Source organism: Zosterops lateralis, assembly GCF_965231275.1.
Source record: "Zosterops lateralis genome assembly, chromosome: Z".
In the NCBI taxonomy this organism is placed as follows: Eukaryota; Metazoa; Chordata; class Aves; order Passeriformes; family Zosteropidae; genus Zosterops; species Zosterops lateralis.
The window spans coordinates 14,060,126-14,080,054 of record NC_139800.1 but is presented as its reverse complement, the minus strand read 5'-3'; the positions used below and the strand labels follow the sequence as shown (position 1 = coordinate 14,080,054).

At 39.7% G+C, this 19,929-nt stretch overlaps 2 protein-coding genes across 2 annotated transcripts in view; both read left to right on the top strand.

The window, feature by feature from the left end:
- Positions 1-4,450: 4,450 nt before the first annotated feature.
- Positions 4,451-19,929, top strand: part of ITGA1 (integrin subunit alpha 1) — a 70,156-nt gene continuing 54,677 nt past the window's right edge. Inside the window, 2 exon segments of the mRNA XM_083883220.1 lie at positions 4,451-4,489; positions 4,491-4,644. Coding sequence (XP_083739346.1) covers positions 4,466-4,489; positions 4,491-4,644 — 178 coding nt within the window. The 5' untranslated portion in view covers positions 4,451-4,465.
- On the top strand, positions 10,610-15,256 carry PELO (pelota mRNA surveillance and ribosome rescue factor). The gene is made up of 2 exons (XM_083884169.1): positions 10,610-11,435; positions 12,581-15,256. The coding sequence occupies exons 1-2, from the start codon at positions 10,710-10,712 to the stop codon at positions 13,010-13,012; spliced, it is 1,158 nt and encodes a 385-aa protein (XP_083740295.1). The 5' UTR covers positions 10,610-10,709; the 3' UTR covers positions 13,013-15,256.

The window sequence follows — 19,929 nt, the reverse complement described above, 5'->3', positions numbered from 1 at the left end:
TTCCGTTCTCCTCAGACTCAATGCCATAGATACAGTGACTTCAGTGTTGCAGAGACAGTGTGCCAACACAAAACGTTGATAGGCCAGAGAAACAAGTACCTCATGCATGTTGAATAGACTGTGTAGTGTAGAGTTTGAAGAACTATATATTCATATTAAAGTTCAGTAATGAACTACAGAGCTCAAAGACAACTTACAAACAAATACATAGGTAAGTAAATAACCCTCTTGTGGGAAAAAACAGTTAATTGGGACTAAATTTGCAAGAAACTGAGTCAAAGAAATAGAAATAGCATCAGTAATTAAAAAAAGCATAGGCAAATAATCTGTAATTATCTTAAAACCTGCTTTAAGATAAAAATCCTTCTACATAATTATAAAGCAATAATCAAAAATTAAAGAGATTGGTGGAAGATGTACAGCAGTAAATGATGCTGTACAAACTCATCTCTTTCGGGTCATCCTGTATTTTTGTGGGATGCCTAAATTTGATCTCTACAAATTTAGAATGAATATTAAAAAACTTCACCTAGACAAAATGCATAAAGAAAAGCACTACAGCTGAGGATGTGAGACATTTGAAATCTGTTAAGAAGGAAAATCAGAAATTTCAGTAAGAACACAGGCTGTATTTCGTTCACAATTACACTATGATATTTGATATATAATCCGAAAAAGAACAAGAAAAAACAAAAGATATTGTAGAGAATAAATTTAACACAGAACACAAAAGGCATTTTCCATAACATTTCTTACCAACATTAATTAAACTAACACAATCTGCAAAACAAAAAAAATTCATGAAAAACCTATTGTATAGCAAAAAGGATTTTTGGCACATTTGTACCAGTGAGTAATACAGATGGAGCAGAAACATGGGCATTCTCCAAGAATATCAAGTATCAGTTAAAAGCTGAGCTGTAAAACATGAAAAGATTTATGGATAGAGTACTTCTGCAATCATACCATATCCTGCAAGGTCTTAGTTCTGGTACTTGAAGAAGAAGTCCTTGAGTATTTCAGACATAATAAACATCAGACTACAGACCCACAAGTTATGCCAAGTGAATTCTACTCTGGTCCTAGAATCAGATAGGAAAAAATGGAGACTATGAAAATGAACAACAAAGTCATCAAGGTGAAAGACATGTTGGAGACTGTGAATAAGCAAGTGAAAGCAAAAAACATAAATGTAAATAACCACTAATCTACAGTGCAATGTAAACTATCCAAGATTATATAGTAAGTGCTGTCAATTTTAAATATTCACTTAGAAGCTATATGAACACATTCTGTAATATCTTCCATGCAGTGCATAGTGCAGTGTAACAACAACAGTGAACACCACAGAAATATGTAGCATCTCTCTTACAATATTGATGCTGTCATACTATTCCTTTAATGGAAGAAAGTTAGATATGCTTCTGGCTATTTGAAGTCAGTCTCACATTATGCGTTCTTCTCTTGTGTTACAGATTGAAGATCCTTCTCACCTAACAAGTAAAATAAAATAAAATTGCTCATATCCTCTTTAAGAGAGGAAGAAAAAATTCCACAAAAAATTAGTTCTATGTAATGTAGTGTACAGTCACACTACATAGAAGACTGCCTGCCTTTGAAACTATGTGAAAAACTTTGGTTCCTCTTTCTTCAGTTCTGACCTTTGGGACAAAATGCCTTTCCACTGGTTGGGTTTTTTTTTTTTTGCAGGAACACCCCCTAGAAGGGAGAAGAATTGTGTCTTTCTAATATTTTAAAATTTTGTTGACTTTTCAAAGTCTAGTTTTTCAAAGTCTTTCAACAAATTTTTAATCACAAATACTTCCATCAGAATTCATGGAACTACTGGTGTACTTATTCTACATCATATATTCTAAAATAAGTTGCTGAAACTGAGTTAGGAGGCACAGTTCAAAATTAAAAATTATGTTTAATTTATAGCACTAGGAAAAAATCCTTCCTCAGCATTCTGTGATGTCTTAGAAAGACATAAATTATGCAAGCCAACTATATTCTTTAAACTAATTTGATCTTTTTATTTTATCCATCATCATGGGTAACGATTGTGTATACTATTACAATCCACTGAAAATGATAATACTTGTTTTCCTCGCATTAAAATAATCTAGTATCTTAACTACTTCTGGGCCTGAGAGAGCTTCATCTAGATATTCCTGCTTAAAATAGATTTGCTCCTTACTACTAAAGTATGAAACCTTACACTCCAAGACGAGAATTTAGCTACATGTCACTAACATCTCTTGAACGACTGCACATAAAGAAACATGAACTGTGAAAAGGAGGGTTTATGTTTTTTTCTAGTTTGACATTCCAAAACAGATAGTTGTCTTTAAGTCTGTAGTGTATTTTGCCTTCTTGAATGTGTTCAAATAAATAAGAAATGCTAGCTCAGTCCAGCAATTCATCTTCTCTGATATTTTCCTTTTGACATTGCCTGATGCAAGACATATAGGACGCCACCACAAAAACAAATTAATGAATTATAATATTAAGAATAATTTGGTAAAAATTAGGAATAACTCTTCATGAAAAATGTTTATTTTTATTCTCAAGAAGTGCTATTTTCCAACACAATGTACAGTCCACACATATATACCAAATGCTTCATAAATTTCACATAGGCTTGAATTTATTTTAGTCTAAGAGAAAGTCATTAGTTCCCCTGCTTTTTCCTCTGATATAATACATTTAATTAATAATAATAATAATAAAATCCTTCACTATGATTTGAAAACAAGCCTTTAGTTGAAGCATAGTGACACAGAGAATACAAAGATTTGGTTGTTTGGTCTTGATTTTTTTTTTTTTTTTTTTTTTTTTTTTTTTTTTTTTTTTTTTGAGAAAATACAGCAGTCCATCTGTATTAAGTAGATGGAATATATTACTGAAAAGGATATTTAAAAAAACCTCCAGCTTTATAACCCAGAGGGTGCTGACTTTTGTGGATTTCCACCCAGCACCCAGACTTGCAACTCTGTAATAAAGTACAACATCAATTTTGCGTGCTGTTGGCTCTAGCACTCTGGGTTACGAACCTTGTTTTGGAATAACAGTAGTAGTAACACAACTGACTGGCAAAAATGAAATGACAGTTTTTCCATAAACTCAGTCTTCTTTTAGTTTGGATGCCATTTCCATTTCCTTTAATTTTATGCCTAAAACCTTTGACTGGAAAAAATGTGTCTTGTCTTTTAAACTGGCATCAACCAAGCTAAAATTCTCATTCAGCAGAAGTTGCACATGTGCTTAATTTCATCAGCTTTGAGGAGTTCCACTAAGAATCTGTGCTTTTAAAAATAGGTTTAAAATTGTGCCATTTTCTAAAATTTCCACAAACCTATAAGGTGCACCCTAAGTGTTCTCTTAAAATTGAGACAGAAGTTGGAAGATGCAATAAGTTATTACAGTGCTTATTAAAAGCTGCAGTTTATTAGTCTCAAAGGAACTTGCCAAAATTCCACTAACTTCCACTTACTCAACAAATCCTTTGCTCCAAGTCAAGGAAATGATAGAGGATTTTTCTAAAAGCATCAAATTTTCCAAGTCCTTATATTTTGATTTTCCTTTTTCTTGATTGAGGGACTGTGGGTTCCCTTGTTTTATAAACAATAAAATGATTTTTCACCAGGTCCAGTGTGAGAACTCATACACTGCTGAAGGGATGCCACTACACTTGAGCATCAGTCTGGTAAACTCAAAAAAGTCCTGCAAAACTGCTCCTTTCCTGTGTGTACAACAAACCCTGCTCGCAGGCCTGAATCTGGCTGATTATTACCTTTGCTATTTATTCAGTTATTTACTAGTGAAATCGTTTTGGGGGCAGGGAGAGTGGGAAGGCGTGCCATGCAAACGTTCGATAGACGAGGGCAAAGACAGTTGTCTGGCATTTCCACTGCGCAGCAAAGCACAGGAGGACGGAAAGACTCGAGAAAATCGCCCACTGTCTGAAGAGTTACTGCGTCTCCAGAGCCGCCGAGAATGGGGAGGGGGTGGCTGGCTTCCTCTTGCGGGCAAATGACCGGCCGTAAGAGCGCGTTTTTAAGGGGTGATGTCAGAGAAATTAAACTTGAGCAGTCAAACACACCCCCTACCTCAACGACGTGTGTCTCCCGTTGATAAGGCGAGAGAGGCGGCTGTGCAGCACACCCAGCTCACTCCTGCCCTACTGGGACAGGGGCTGGCCGGCGGGAGACACTTATTAATTATGAACGGGGAGATGTCCCTTTAAGGTCTGCTGTGCTCTCCGAGAGCTGCAGCCGGAGTATTTAGTGGGGGAGATTTGGCTTTATTTGTACATCCTAACGCCGGGCTAATTCAACGGGGAGGTTTCCAAAACTCAGAGACCTTTAGAGGGGTGGGTGGGGGGGAAACTGTGTGCGGTGGGAGGAAGCTAAATTCTTCTTAATGAGAAGAAGCAACGTAAAGACTGGATAACAAACAGGAAATGCCTAACTCGGCTGCGAGGCGGACGGGCGGTGCAGAGCGCTGAGCTCCACCGGCAGCGCAGCTCCGCCGGGCGCGCCGGCGGCAGGACCGCTCCCGCCACCGCTGCCCTCCGCCCGGGCTCCCGGCCCCCGGCTCGCAGAAGCCCAGGCATGGCTGCCTCCTACTGGATGCTGACAGGTGAGGAAAGCCCTGTTTCTGCCTCGCTTTGGAGACTCGGGTCCCTAAAGCAGCCCTGCTCCCGGCGGGAAGCGGGTGAAGCTGGTAGCGTCTGGCACCCAAGGGACGGCGCCCTCCCTGCCCGATCCCTTCCTCGGGAGCGCCCTTCCCGGAGCTGCCCTCCAGCCGCAGGCCGTGAGGGACTTCCTCGGTTTGCTCCCCTCTGGGAACTCTAACCCCTAAACCAATTTTAGAATCTGGGGGCAAGGGGTGGTTGCTAGATGAGGATGAATGGCTCAGAAGGCATACTGTAATTGACTCTGGCTTGGAAGAAGCAAGTTTATTTGATTTTGTGGGTTTGGTTTTTGGTTGGTTTCAGCGAGTTTTTTTAACTAGGGTAGATTTGTTGCTTTCTTCTGTTTGGCTTTCAGACTTCTGATTGGTAAAAGGGAAGTGAGGAAGCACTCGCTCACTTCAGAAAGATGAGTTCATCCGGAGATGGAATATGTAATATTTCCTTTTAGGGGCTCATTGATTGTTAGTGACTTACTTGCTTTTTCTAGAAAAAAAGAATGCAGTAAGTAGCAATCTCCCTAGCTAGTCAGTCTGTAGTAACATTTTGGATCTGAAATCCGGGGAATCCAAGAAGCGGGAAAGAAGCTAAGGCAATGCTGAGATTCGTGTGCTTGGAAACTTGGACATTGAACTCCCCAGCAGCTCTTGCGCAGGCAAGTAGCACACAGTGAACCTGAAGCAGTTCCCCCCTGAAACAGGGCAAGAAATCAATTTCATAAGAATTGTCCAAATGCAGGCAGCAGCAAGTGGGGAAAAGGCAAAACTAGAGTTTTCCCCTCTTCCCTCTGTGCTTATTGTGCAAGACAGAATAGATACAGGAGAATGTGAAAATCTGAATGTAGTATTTTGGCATGCCATATTTAGTGGTTGTTCTTAACTGTCTTCATTATTATTACAGTGACACAGTCCAAACCAAGCTTTTGTTTGTGTTCCTTCAAAGAAAGACACTTTGTAAAACAGCAACAATATAGTGTCCCACAATTTCCCTGCAGCGTTGTAGAGTTGCCACTGGTAATGCTGACAGATATTTCACAAGTAATGAAAAAAAGGCTTACTGCCAAATAGGAAAACATTTCATGACCAAGTCTCATCCAGATTTGCCAGGTGGATCCTTTTTTGGTGGTGGTGTCATGGAGGGTTTATTTTTTAAAAGAATGGTGGGAAAAGAATAGATTTAGTATTAAGAGGAGGCATTACAGATACCAAGTAGAGGATTCAAATTGTCTCTGATAAATAAGTAGTCTTAATAAACAAGTCAAAATATCATAAAAATACGAACAAAAGAAATAATAATTCTCTTCACAAAGAGAAATACAGTGACTTTAAAAATTAATTTAAAAAATTTACATGCTGGTCTTCTTTAAAGGGAAAAAAAAATCTGGCAGGTCCTAGCAGAAAAAGAATCTAGAATAAAGAAGGTACATAGAGATACTATGTACATTTGTGTATTTATATAGATTTTTTGTTCTTTTTAATTTGGCTTGGTTTGATGAGACCTCTGAGAATCTTGACCACAGAAAGTCTGATATGCAAACAGACAGAAGTGCACAGAGAATTGAGAAGCCTGAAAAGGGCTGAGAAAAATGATCTATGACAAAAGACTGAATTAGTTAGACTTGTTTATCTACTAGAAAAAAACAAAAAACTAAGGGCAAAATGTTGAGCATTTCAAATATATCTTTTATCCAAGCATTATTGCTGAGGATATTGTTCCAGATGTTAGTGTTTCTTTGTTTTGTGAGAGCAGTCAGTCATGACTTTCCACATCGCCTGTGTTGGTTTCCAAAGATATTGATGAATACTTGGTTCTCCAAATCCAAATAAGGACAAAAGAAAATCAATATAACTGACTATGCAAAAATCTTAGAGAATATTTAGAAGAATTTTCTTACTCCTCAGGTAAAGAATGGCTAGGCTGCCAAAAAAGCCCCACTCCTGTATAATCTCTCACCAAGACTTTTGATGAAGTTGGATGAACAGCTTTAAGGGATGGCTGAGTTTACTTCAGCTGGCCTCTATGTAAGTGGTTTGATTAGGGATCTGCTGAAGTTTTCTCCAGCCCTAAATTTAAACAGATGAAGATTGAAGAAGTCAGTCTAAAGGGTTCCATCACCTTTGAAAGGTTCTTCACTTAACAGTGTTATGCAAAGCCTGTTCCCTCCTGGACTTCTCTCCTTATTGATGATGGTCTTGTGATACTCATCTTTATGTAACAGAAAAGGTAAAGATAAATAGATAAATACAGAACTGTATGCAGAAAATGAAGTGGTCTTTGTTCAGAAACTGTGGAGGCAGAACAGCCACAGGACAAAGGCAAAGCATGAGAAGAGATGTTTTCCCAAGTTTCCCTGTCCATCTGTCTCTTTTATCGTCTTTTGCTCTTGCAACAATAATGTCCAACATTTCTTAGCAGACTTCCTCCAATATTACAGATTATTTCCTATTAGTTTTTCTTATCCAGAATGCAAGCATGTTTGCATGAATTCTTGCTAAAGTGGCTATAATATGGAGGAGATGGGATTTCCTATGAAAATCACCTTTCCTTGTCTAAAATCTGTATATAACCCATCTTCATAACATGGCTGACCAAGAATTGAAGGTACAGGGAAGTGTGTCTCAAACATTTTCAGAATAAACCACATTGGCTCCAAAATCCCTAAGGATATATGCTATCACCATTTTCATTTTATCTTGCATTGTACTTAAAAAGGTCCAAAAATGGATGCAAAATTGCTGCAATTATTAATACCTATCAAAATATATTTAAATAATGATTTATTGCAAGAACTGTTAGGTCCTACACCTAATCTTAATCTTTTACCAAGACAGGAAAAGGCTATGCAATTTTGAACTTTTATGTTAAAACTGTATCAAGAGTTAAAAGTACCCACTTGTTTAGGCTCTACCATGGTCAAATTCATCTCCCTCCCTGTCAATTAGCAAAATCATAACAAACTTAGAAACTTCTATGGTTTTTTAATTTTTTGAGATGTTTTCCTTCTACTGCTCATACTTTGATATACTCAAACAAATAATAATACCCTGTATTTACTTTTTACCAGAGTAGACAAAGCATCATCTCTAGTAAATATTTTCCTTTGTAAGTTGACAATGGTCCTGCTTATAGTGGATACATCACTGAAGTTTACATTTGCCACTAAATATTTGTGGATCACTGATCCTAACTCTATAAATCTTACAACTTGCTGTTTGAGAAAATGCCCATATCAAAATGTCTCTTTCTACAACAGTCAATTCAGTATTTTGAGCGGCAACCTTGTTTCAAAGTTGGTCTTTCTTCTTTGGTTGTGGGTTGGTTTGTTTGTTGTGAGTTTCTTGCTTTTGGGGTGTGTAGGGTGGGATATGTGTATGTGTTATTGTGGGGTTTTTATTAATGCAGCAAGTCACCTACTTTCCTGAATTGAATGTTTATTTTCTACTGGATGGTACTGGATGCCAACTTGTAACCTTTATCTGAAATATATTGCATCTCCAGGGATGTGAGGCTGCTTGAAAACTTTGCTGGAATGAATAAGAAAAGTTTGTAAACATACAGCAGTAAAAGAATAAAAAGTAAAATATGTTTTAGTGTGGAAGTTAAATATGCACCACTGTTTTCTTGAAAGAATAGCATGAGGTCAACCCTTGCAATTTTATAGTTGCAAAGAACGTGAAGAAGAAAATTTGCCATAAATTCACCATTGAGCATTTATATAGATAAGTGAAAGGAACTCTTAAAATTGAACGCACACTCTTGAAGAAAAGCTGAATTACTCTGTTTTTTGCATTAAAACGTTAGTGCAAAGTTATTAGTATGCACAAGCTCTAGTTAAACAAACAGTTACTTACACATGTGCTTATGTTATATTCCCTTGGGTGGTCCTGCTTGATCCTGTGAAACTATTCATGCTAACAGAGTTAAGCATGTGTACTCACAGGAAGAGTCTGAGGTCTGATAAATAAATCCTATTATGTAATATCTGATAAAGTTGTTTTTACACCAGTATCAAGCTTAGGGAGAAGGAACACACATTACTGGGCCAGATCTGAGTTCACTGTCCTGTCACAACTGTCTAGAGTTAGATACTTCAGAGAAATTTATAGGTACACAATAATGGGAAATATGGCATTATTTTTGATCACAGTAGCCTCATATCTCATTAAATTCTTGACTCCAAAGCCTTTCCAAGTCAGCAAATTCCATAATCCACAGTGGGTTGCATTTTTTTCTTTATTTAAAACAAATAGCTAATAGAAACCAGAAACTTCCCTGTAGCCACCTTCTCATCTGTAAGATGCTCTCATGCTTTTCTATTGCCAGACTGAGTGTCCAGTCATTCCAAACTTAATGTATCTGTTTCAATTGCCCTGACACACTTAGCATGGCATATTAGTGTACCTACTTTCTCAACCTGTCTTTATTTAATAATTTCTCATGCAATTATTTTGCTATTTTTCATTCTTTTCCTTGTTCTAAATTTGCAACCGTAATTCTTAAATGGAGTTTGTAGTGTCGTATGCTGTCTCAAAAATAAGGTACAGAACTTAGAATCATAGAATTATAGATTTTTTAAGGGGTTGGAATGGACATTAAAGATCATCTAGTTGCAACCCATCCTGCCATGGGCAGGGACAATTCCCATTAGACCAGATTTCTCAAAGCCTTGTCCAGCCAGAACCAGGGTTGGGGCAATTACAACCTCCCTAGGCAACCAAGGGTTAGACTCTATTCTAGTGTCTAACCACCTCAAAGAATAATTTCTATTATGTGACTTAAATTTCCCCTCTTTCAGTTTGTATCCATTACTTATTGCCCTGTCACTACAGTTCCTGATGAGGAATTCCTCTCCAGCTTCTCTCTTCCGTCTTCAGACACTGAAAGGTTGCTGTGAGGTCTCACATAATAACCTTCTCTTCTCCATTGCTCATCCCTTCTTGTATAGTGATACAATTTTTCATTATTTCTGGCTTCTTAAATATGTCTAGGCTGCAAATTCACCTGTGTAGTGATGGTTCAGGTGCATTTTCTCTACAATATCATTGAAATGATACGTGTTTTAGCAAGATGTCTTAATTCTACATCCAGCTTCGTTTGAAACGTGTTTATCTGCCTCCCCAGCACCTCAGAACTGGAAGGAAGCTGGTTAAGGTTTGGTACCGGCTGAAGTGTAACTTGCAAATTTAACTGTAACCTTTTAAACCAGAATTCAGTTTAAGAGCAGCGTGCAAGCAACATTTCAGGTCTGATGTTGGCTGTGTCTGGTTTTCATTTCCATGGGTGGCCGCCCGGCCCCGCCTCAGGCAGGCGGCACTGCGGTCCCGGGCCCCTTGGCACTCGCTGAACCTCTCGCCTCTTTCGCCATCTGTGCCTGTAACTTTCCACGACTGCTTGCCTTTGGCCCTTTGGTTGGTTGGTTTGTTTTTTTTGGTGGTTTTTTTTTTTTTTTTTTTTTTTTTTTCCCTCTCGTGTTTTGAAACGTGTGGCACGGGTTAGGAGACTTTAGGAGTTTGGAGCGCCGCTGTGAAGCGCTGAAAGGGAAGAACGAAGGCGGGGGCGACCCGCTCCGGGCGAGGCAGCAGCAGCCGGCAGCGGCGCGGCTGTTTCCCCGTCCCCCGCCCTCACACCGCCCCGGCGTTTTTCCTTCCGCAGGACGGAACCTCGGGACGCGCCGCCAGGTTACCCGCGCGCCGCGCCCCGCGCATGCGCCGTGCCCGCGGTGACCGAGCGGGGCGGGGCGGGGCGCGCCCCGGCGGCGCCTCAGGAAGGGAGCGGGGCCTGTGCGCGTGCGCTGTGGGGCGACTGTGGACGCTGCGCGTGCGCGGTAGGGCCTGACGGCAGGCGCGAGCCGGAACGCCGGCTGGGGGTGCTCGGGGAAGGCCGCTCGTGTCTCTGTCCGTCCGTCCGTCCGTCCGTCCCTCGGTGAGTGTGCCGTCCTCCCGGCTCCAGCCCTCAGCCTTCCCTCTTGGGGCAGGCCTGCTGCCCCCTGCCGCCGCGGCATAGAGGAGCCAAGATGAAGCTGGTGAGGAAGGACCTGGAGAAGGATAATGCCGGGCAGGTGACGCTGATCCCCGAGGAGCCCGAGGACATGTGGCACACCTACAACCTGCTGCAGGTGGGTGACAGCCTGCGCGCCTCCACTATCCGCAAGGTTCAGACTGAATCGTCCACAGGCAGCGTGGGCAGCAACCGCATCCGCACCACGCTCACCCTGTGCGTGGAGACCATCGACTTCGACTCGCAGGCCTGCCAGCTGCGGGTCAAGGGCACCAACATCCAAGAGAACGAGTACGTGAAGATGGGCGCCTATCACACCATCGAGCTGGAGCCCAACCGGCAGTTCACCCTGGCGAAGAAGCAGTGGGACAGCGTGGTGCTGGAGCGCATCGAGCAGGCCTGCGACCCGGCCTGGAGCGCCGATGTGGCGGCCGTGGTTATGCAGGAAGGGTTGGCGCACGTCTGCCTGGTCACCCCCAGCATGACGCTTACTCGTGCCAAGGTGGAGGTGAACATCCCCCGCAAGCGGAAAGGGAACTGCAGTCAGCACGACCGGGCGCTGGAGAGGTTTTACGAGCAGGTGGTGCAGGCCATCCAGAGGCACATCAACTTCGAGGTGGTGAAGTGTGTGCTGGTGGCTAGCCCAGGCTTCGTGCGGGAGCAGTTTTGTGACTACATGTTCCAGCAGGCAGTCAAGACTGACAACAAACTTCTGCTGGAGAACAGATCCAAGTTCCTACAGGTAAGGAAGTATCTGAGCAGTCTCAGGAGTGGGTAAAAGGAGAGAGTTGCGTGTGATAGTAAAAGGTGGCAACATGGGAAATAAGTCATTAAAGTAAATGATTTTCTGTCTGAGCATCATGAGGAAGTTATTCTCGTGCCTCCCAAACTATAAACGAGTTACACATGGTACAAGGATGGTTCCCACTTAGGATACCTTAATATGGAGTAGAGGAAGTGTTAGGTATTTCCAACTCCCTATAAAGGCAAATTTACTTTTCAATTTAGTGTGAAGTGTAAGTTGGAAACTACTTTGCACTGTTACTCTGTCATACTGTGTAGCATGCATGTTTAATAACAGCTTTCTAAAGATGCTTTTTTAAAAGTACCTGGATGTAGTATAGGTTAGTTAATTTATTACAGAACTTAATTACAATTTTGTTGTTAGTTTTGTACTACCTGGTTAAAGGCTGTGATTTTTTCCTTGTTTCTTAGTCATCTCATTGGTTATGTGGGTGGGAGTTTAGCCTTATATTGAAATAGTCATATTAAGAACTAAAAATAGGTTTTCATAAGGATACTAGTATAATTTTTAGGTTGGAGTAGCCCTGGGGTGGCCTAGGGGCAGGGATAGTGAGGAGAGTCCCAGGGCTTAATGGTCCCAGTACTCAGGAGACCCAATGCACCAATAAGCCTCTTTTTCCATGTGTAGCAAAGTGATTAGAGAGAGAAGTTTTAATATACTTCACAGTTTTACAGCCATAATAATTGCACAGAGTTGCTGCTTTTACACTATATGCCTGCGGTGTTGAGGGGCCTTCCTTTCCTCGAATGCTTTTAAAAAGAGACTTAAGACTAGATTTAAGTTTCTTGGTAGTTTCAGGTAAGCTTGGGAACTATTGAGTTCATATATTTACCCCAATCTTTGAATAAGAGAGACAGTTTTCTTGTGCTGCTTGAAAGGCAGTGTAAGGGATTTGATATAGGCTTTGGGTTGCAGGAGAGATTAAGAAAAGAATCATGTGTGTTTCAAGAATAATAGATAAGTTGCCCACATAATTATCAAGATTAATATTACATATCATAGAGGATGTTTGTGATTGGTAACCAAGAAAATGGTCCTTTTTGTTCAAAACCACCAAACCTCTGGCTTTGTTTTCACTCCAGGTCCACTCTTCCTCAGGACATAAATACGCGCTGAAGGAAGCGCTCTGCGACCCAGCTGTAACCAGCCGTCTCTCTGACACTAAGGCAGCTGGTGAGGTCAAAGCCTTAGATGACTTCTATAAAATGCTGCAGCACGAGCCTGACCGGGCTTTTTATGGCCTGAAACACGTGGAGAAGGCCAATGAAGCCATGGCCATTGACACCCTGCTGATCAGTGACGAGCTCTTTCGGCACCAGGACGTGGCCACGCGTGCCCGATACGTTAAGTTGGTAGATAGCGTGCGGGAGAACATGGGCACAGTGCGCATTTTCTCCAGCCTCCACGTGTCTGGGGAGCAGCTGGGCCAGCTGACAGGGGTGGCAGCTATCCTGCGCTTCCCTGTTGCTGAGCTCTCTGACCAGGAAGATGAATCTAGCTCTGAAGAGGATTGATAACAGTGACTTCGTTCCACAGTTTCTTTTCCATGTCGTGTTGAAATGGTGTTGAAGGTCTTCCCAACCTGAATACAGTGTGCAGATGTACCATGACGTGTAATTTAAAAGTTTTAATAGTAAAACATAGTACATACATATATATAGTTTTACTCAGCACACTACTTGATATCTGATCTATGGTAATAATTACTAGTATGCTGTGCTGAGCTGACTGTTTTTGCAGTTCTGGACCACCAGCAGTACAAGAAACTAATTTGCCTTCCCAATGCTGCTTATTCTTCATGTTAAGGCAGACTGCTAACTTAGTGAAACATGTAGGAAAAAATAGTCAACTAACGGAAAAATTCACGTTAGACTATTTCTATACAAATGGTTGAAAAGAGTATTGCAAAGCAAATGTAAACTTCTTGGAAGGCCGGTCAAAACTGTGCTTGATCTTCATAGGAACTTCCTGTTCTTTGTAAGGTGTGCCAAAGGAATTGGGTCAATATCATCTCTTAGGGCTTTGTGTGGTGATGTAAGTCTAACCACTTAAATATTTCTATGAAACACTTGAAACAGTCTTTCAGCAACCAGACCCTTTAAGTTAACCATTTCTTCCCTAACGTGATAGGAGATGCAGACAAATGGTGAATCGCAGTGCGCCCATTTAGTTCTTTTTGGATGCTGGTATCTTGGGAGATTGTCCTGAACACTAACAAAGTGTCATTGACTGTATTCTGCTAAATTGGCATTATTTAGCACTTAATTCTGAGAAAGTATGGGAAAAAACTTAGAAAATCAGGACTCTAGTTTTCAGCAAGGAATCTATTGATAGCAAATAGTTTAGGTAAATTCATAATCTGGTATTCTGTCTACATATCTCTTTAAAAACATACATAAACCACAATAAAGATGATAAAATTATAAATCAAACTTCAGCTTAAGATAGTGGCAGCTGTAAAAATTTTCAATACTTTTTCAATTATTTAATCAGCTCAAAGTATTGAGAGGCAGAAAGGGTTCTGTTTCTTCACTGGGCAGTAAATCTTAGGTTGAAGAAGCAAAAACTGCTTTCAGATTCAGACATAACCTGTGGTTGTTTTGTTTCAAACCAAGGTTTGATGGTGTAGCTTGTGTGTGTAAATAGGCATTCTTTTTTTAGACATGATGGAAGGTGAGAACAGGAACCACTGAAGTATTCTGTAATATGGAAAGTGTTGTAAGACTGGAACATTAAAAATTAAAACCACCAGAACTCCGGTCTGGGCAGAACAGTTTTAGGAAAATGATTTTTAAGGGTAGTCCCCTGTGTTCATGGGTGCCAGTCCTCTAAATTTAATACTATCTATTGGTAGCTGAAACATCAATCTAAATTTCTTGATAGAAAAGTTTTTTTGTATTAAAGCCATCTCCTGTTTTCTACATCATCCACACAGTCCAAGAAATTCTTGAACAGGGCTTATATTAGAGCTGTAACACTTCTACTCTTCTTTTGTTGAAGACAAGCAATCCCATTGAGACACTTGTTTACAGTCAGTTTGTACACATGAATTATGTTATTTAAGCTTTACATTTTTTTCTTGAATGGTGTTGGGTGCTACAATGGGTCATAGAATGCTCAGGTAGGCTTTCTTTAGCAGTTAAGACTGCTTGAATTAATTTATTTTTTAAATTTGCCTAAGTTTATTATATACTTTCTTTAGCTAGAAAGCACCATGATTCCTGTTATATCTAGTTGAATGTAAAAAACGTAGGAAACAGAAGAAATTGACCAGGAAATATTAATTATATGCACCAAATTAAGGCCTTAAACAAACTCACATCTAAACAAGTCATTAGTTTCTCAAAGCCTTTATAACATAGGATGGTATAGTGGTATATTCCGTTTCTCTAAGTAATGTCCATTTGTTGCAGTTGTACACAAATTGTATATTCTAATCTGTAGTACACCAGAAAATCTTAGTTTATTTCTCAACAAACTCTGAGAGACTAATCAAACTGTTCTTTGGTTGTGGGATGGATTGCTGTTTTATCAGACCAGATTGGTTCCAGTTATTCCATTGTAAACCAGAAGTCATGAAGAGTTCTTTTTGTGTGCTTCGTGATTACAATGGCAATTTTGTGGTTTGTGCCCATTGTTACCATCAAGGAAAAAAAGTGGCCATTTTGTTGCATTTTTGTTTCATCTGCTAAGAAAATGTGACAATAGTGATTCTTTGAATTATTTACACTTAAAATTAAAATTCTGCCTTGACTTTATATTTTGTATATTTTTCCTTTTTTTTTTTAGCTATTGCTATCATGTTGTTATGTCTCTGAAAGAAATACAGATGGAGTTGCCCAAAGTATGGAAGGGTGGGATTTTTTTTTTCTTTTTTTTTTTTTTTTTTTTTTTTTTTTTTTTTTTTTTTTTTTGTTAAGCATTTTTGTTGTAAAATAAATATACAATCACTATGTATACAAATGCATCCTGTTTCAGGAAACAGCTTAAGGGCTTGGTATTGAAAGTGGGCTGTGTTCAGTAGTTGCAGATGCTTGACCTGGCCAAGTTCCAGGGTTGCTGGTATCTTCCCCATTTCAAAGAATTTTGATTAGTTGAAAAGTCCATATTGACAAAGTTGCTTGCTCAATGAAGACCTCAGTGTGTGTGTGTATAGATAACACTTAGACAGAAGATGCATACTATCAGCAGATCAAAGGAGTGAGTGCTAGAGCCACGGGAAAATATTTTTTGTGTCTATTGTTTGGAACTAAACATACATGAAATAAAAAATGTATTTTGAAGTGTTCTCATTTAGTTTAGGATTATGTTCTGACGTAATTCTGTGAATTAATAATATGATTTAGCTTCCAGTTTTTCAGTGTTCAAAATGAATGAAGACACATTTTAGGACTTCCTAAAGCTTCTTATATTTGGTAGGAAGAAAGCTTTAAAAAGTATGAAATTAGATTGATCATGAACCCTGCTGTGCCATACAGTGATTCAAATAAATTTATTCATTTGTCTCTCATAAATTTGTATTTTGGAACAGGCCCCAGTTTGTTAGCTTTGTCACCTTTGGCATTTAAATCCACTTATCATATATGGTTTTTGTGGTTGTTAATCAGCTAAAGCTTGGTGCAAGATGCAGGGTCACGACCAGCTAGAGACCAAAATAGTTCTACTAATTGCAAGGCCGAATAAAAGATAATTCCTTCAGTAAAATTCTAAAGCATTTAACGGTATTCGAATAGGGAATTTCTCATTTCCCTCCTCCTGTCTTTACCCTTGTACAAGTAAAATGCTGGTAATAAATGATCTTCGGACCACAAGTGTAACAAGAGCCCACAGCTCTTCAGTTTAATTTTTGCTGGGACTAGACATGATGTTTTTAAATCTGTGTAAGTGTCTAAATTTTCATTTGCTACTTTTTTCTCACAGACTAGGTAGCCCTGAATATTAAAACTAACCCTTTGAAAATTTCTTAAAACTTCTGAGCTGCTGACCTTGGTTTGGCTTGTTCAGTAAAGGTATTTTATAGCTCACTTCTCACTGGACTGCTGCATCACTTGAGCCTCTCAAATTTCTTCCTAAAAACTGGATTGTACATGTAGAAAAATGTACTCATACGCATGTGTCTTTTAGATTACCCAGTCCATTCACTTTTCTCTGAGATTTTCATAGCTCTTTTTTTAAAGAAAAGGGGCCTGTTTCATAAAGGCAGAGGCTGAGTTTTGCAGGGAAACCCCCTATATTGTCAGAATGTGTTGCTTGAAGCCATATTTCTACAGTGTGTAGTCTATTGATTCTACAGAAGACCTAAGAAAGCAATTTTTAAAATGTGAAACAGCAATTAGAAAGTCTTGGAATTAGCAATCCTTGTTTATAACCTAAAATTGGAATCCCTACAGGAGACGTAATAAAAAAATGAAGGAATGACTTCAGAAAAGTACTTACGTGCTTTTTAGATGGACAAAACTTTGGACTTGGTTTTCTTTTTTGCACCAGTTGCTTTAATCTGAAGATTTCTGAGTTCTGATTTGATTTAGCAGGTTGTGCGGAGAGAGTCGTGACAGGGCATTGTAGTAGATAATTTTGCAGTATCTTTTCCTCCTGTGATGGCCACAACTTGCTTTTAGGGACTGTTTTGTTCAGATTTTGTGTGGGAAAGAAGTATTTTGACGTTTCACTATTCTGCAGATTTAGGGTTAAGAAAATGCTTATCTGTTTGGGTCTTGTGATAATTATGATTCTTAATTCAGGCTCCGACAGGGGTTGAGCCTGGGCTTTTTCAGCAGTGGAAAGGGTAAACACAGGCTGTGGAGCTTCTTGTGTGACAGTTGCCCAAAGACTTGCTGAATAAGTGCAATGTTTAGTCCTGCCACATATTTTATGGTTGACTCAAATAGGGCATTGACTTGGATTTGAGGGTAACTGCTTGCATGATACAGAATCTGAAGGAAAGACATGTCTTCAGTCTAACAACCAAACTGCATATATCCTGTGAATTTGACTGTTTTAGAGATGCTCTATAACTTTCCTGTGAAAAAATTGACTCCTAAGGTGTCTTAGCCTAAATAAAAGTGTGAGGAAAAGGTTTCTGAAACCAGTTGTTTTTTCTGTTGTCTGAAAATAATGCTTCCTTTTGTCCCACTTGAGGACTGCATGATAAACAGAGAGGGGAGTGGTATCAGAGCAGTCCTTCCTTCCAAGTCAGTGTCTTCTGGGAAATGCAACATGAAGCAGCAACTTTCAAGCCCTGCCAGGTCTTTGTCACAGTTTTGCTGTATCAGTCTTTAATTTATTGCTGTCTTTTTGAGAAATGCTATATTCCTAGCTAATGTAATTGCTGTCATGCTGCTGTAATAATTACTTAGAAGTGAAATTGGAGCTCATTATGAATCCTCTGGCAAAGTAGCTGTACCATTAGAGAATGTTAATTAGTTGAAGCCAGTCCTCCTTTTTAGGAATGTACATACCAGACATGATGGGAAGTGTTTTCTCTGGTCCAAAATGGAATTTCTAGTCAAAGCCAAGCCTGGAATAGCAAAGAAAGAGTGTAGGGGTTTAAGAAGTCAAATGGAACAGAAGATAAAAAGCTTAAGGTCATTTTCTGTTTCATAGTTAACACTAGGCTAAAGGTGCTCCTTTTTCTGTCTCTGTCATTGGTAAGTTCAACTTCCACATTGAGCAAATAAATATTTTTATGTCTTGTCTGAGATATCTAAATCACAACTGGTTGAAGCAAGGTGTCTTAGGGGATGAGGGAGGCAATTTTCAGATTTCTGGTCTGAACATGAAAGGATAATAATTGAAAGCTAGGACTGTTCCTACCAAACACGTTTCATCTGTAGTCTTTTCAGGAAAAAGCCCTGAATAATGTTCCACGTTTCAAAAAGATTTTGGACCTGAGGGCTACCAGCCAATCTGCTTTTGAAGATGGGCAGATTCTTTCCCATGTAGTACTTTCTGTTTGATTAGAGTGAATACTTTTAACACACTTTTTACTGAAAGGGTTTGTATACGTATGTGTTGTGCGTTTAGCAAGAGAAAAAGCTAACTTGACTCTTGGCTTGTAGCTGCTTTGGTAGTTGCAGGATTGGCTCAGGATGCAAGGTTGATAATTATCTTCAAGACTCAAAGATTTGTTTACTGTAGGGGGAACTTGGTAGCAAGTGATAAATTCAGGAAGTCTGACGGTTGTTAAATGCTCATGGACGTTTCCTTTAATGGTTCTGAAGCTTGGAAAGCTACAGCAGGTTTTGCTGAAGAAAATTGTCTTTTCTTTGACCTGCCGTGTTCAAGTGTTTTAGATAAACAGTTTAGTTTATGTGTGAGAGAAGTTAAGTAATTGCAATTGTTTATCTTTCCCAAACAGGTACCATAAGACCACTTCCATTTGGTAAAGAGAACCGGTGTATGCCATATAATTTATTCTGCTCCTGAGTGGAAATTGCTGTTCTGAGTTAGGTTGTCTAAGAGAAGCTGAAATGGACTTTGCAGAAGCAGTTCTGGGTGAACATTGGCAGTCTGCCAGGACAGTCAAGTCTCCTGGGGCACTGGCTGCCTTTGCTGCAAGGCTGTATGTAGGAGCTACTGGGACAGCAGTGGTGAGAGGCAGAGAAAGAGCAGCTGTCTCCTCAGGGAGCTTTTCCAAGTTCCAGAGCTGTGAGGAAAGATGAAAAGATATGGTTTAATGGAAAACATGAGATGCTGTTTTGGGTATGTGACTTCTTCCCCAAGGGGAGACACAGTGAATGTTTGAAATGTCTGTACTCAGTTCTAACAGCTCATGCACGGTTGAGGGTAAGATGCCAGCTGATGTGATTAAGTTCTGCATGTGTGTCTGGGGGAGAGGTGCTTTGAGCCTGAGACGGAGTCTAGAGATACTGAGACCTTACTAATCCTCTCGTTATGGAGTAATTCTGGCCACCCTGCTATTGCTGTATCTGAGGCTTGTGAAAGACTGTCTTTGTTTTCCTTTCATACCTGTCTGAAAGCTACCTTCTTTTTCAAAAATGCTGCTTTATGAAACAAACACCTCACTGTGCTGTGTTGGCAGTCTGTGTGATAAGCAAAGGAAAAATTTTTAGTCAGGCATTAAAAAAAACCCTTGAACCAACAGAGGCTGATTGAAATAAACTTTACAGGCCTTTTGAGAGGGTACCTGGTGAGAAGAAAAAGAGAAACCATATGTAACAAAGTTTGTTGGTGGTTTTTAAGGTCGTTTCAACTGAGATAAATAGACTAGTAAGTCAAATCAGTCAAATGACTCAGAAAGCCTCAGAAAAAAAGTTGTTAAAACTCTATTAGTACACAGTCAAGCATTGTGGTCTTGGTAAATTATAACTGCCTAAACTGTTTCAAGCTGTTTGCATTTGTTTTATCCAAGTGTAGATTTACATGGTCCCGTATATTGTTTTTTTGAGATGAAGTGTTTTGTTATGAATGA

What these genes read in the sequence shown, in the direction of transcription:
- PELO (XM_083884169.1), top strand. Translation starts at nt 10,710, where the DNA reads ATGAAGCTGGTGAGGAAGGACCTGGAGAAGGATAATGCCGGGCAGGTG. An exon ending in ACAGATCCAAGTTCCTACAG is followed by an intron (nt 11,436 to 12,580) that starts GTAAGGAAGTAT and finishes TTTTCACTCCAG; the next exon opens with GTCCACTCTTCCTCAGGACA.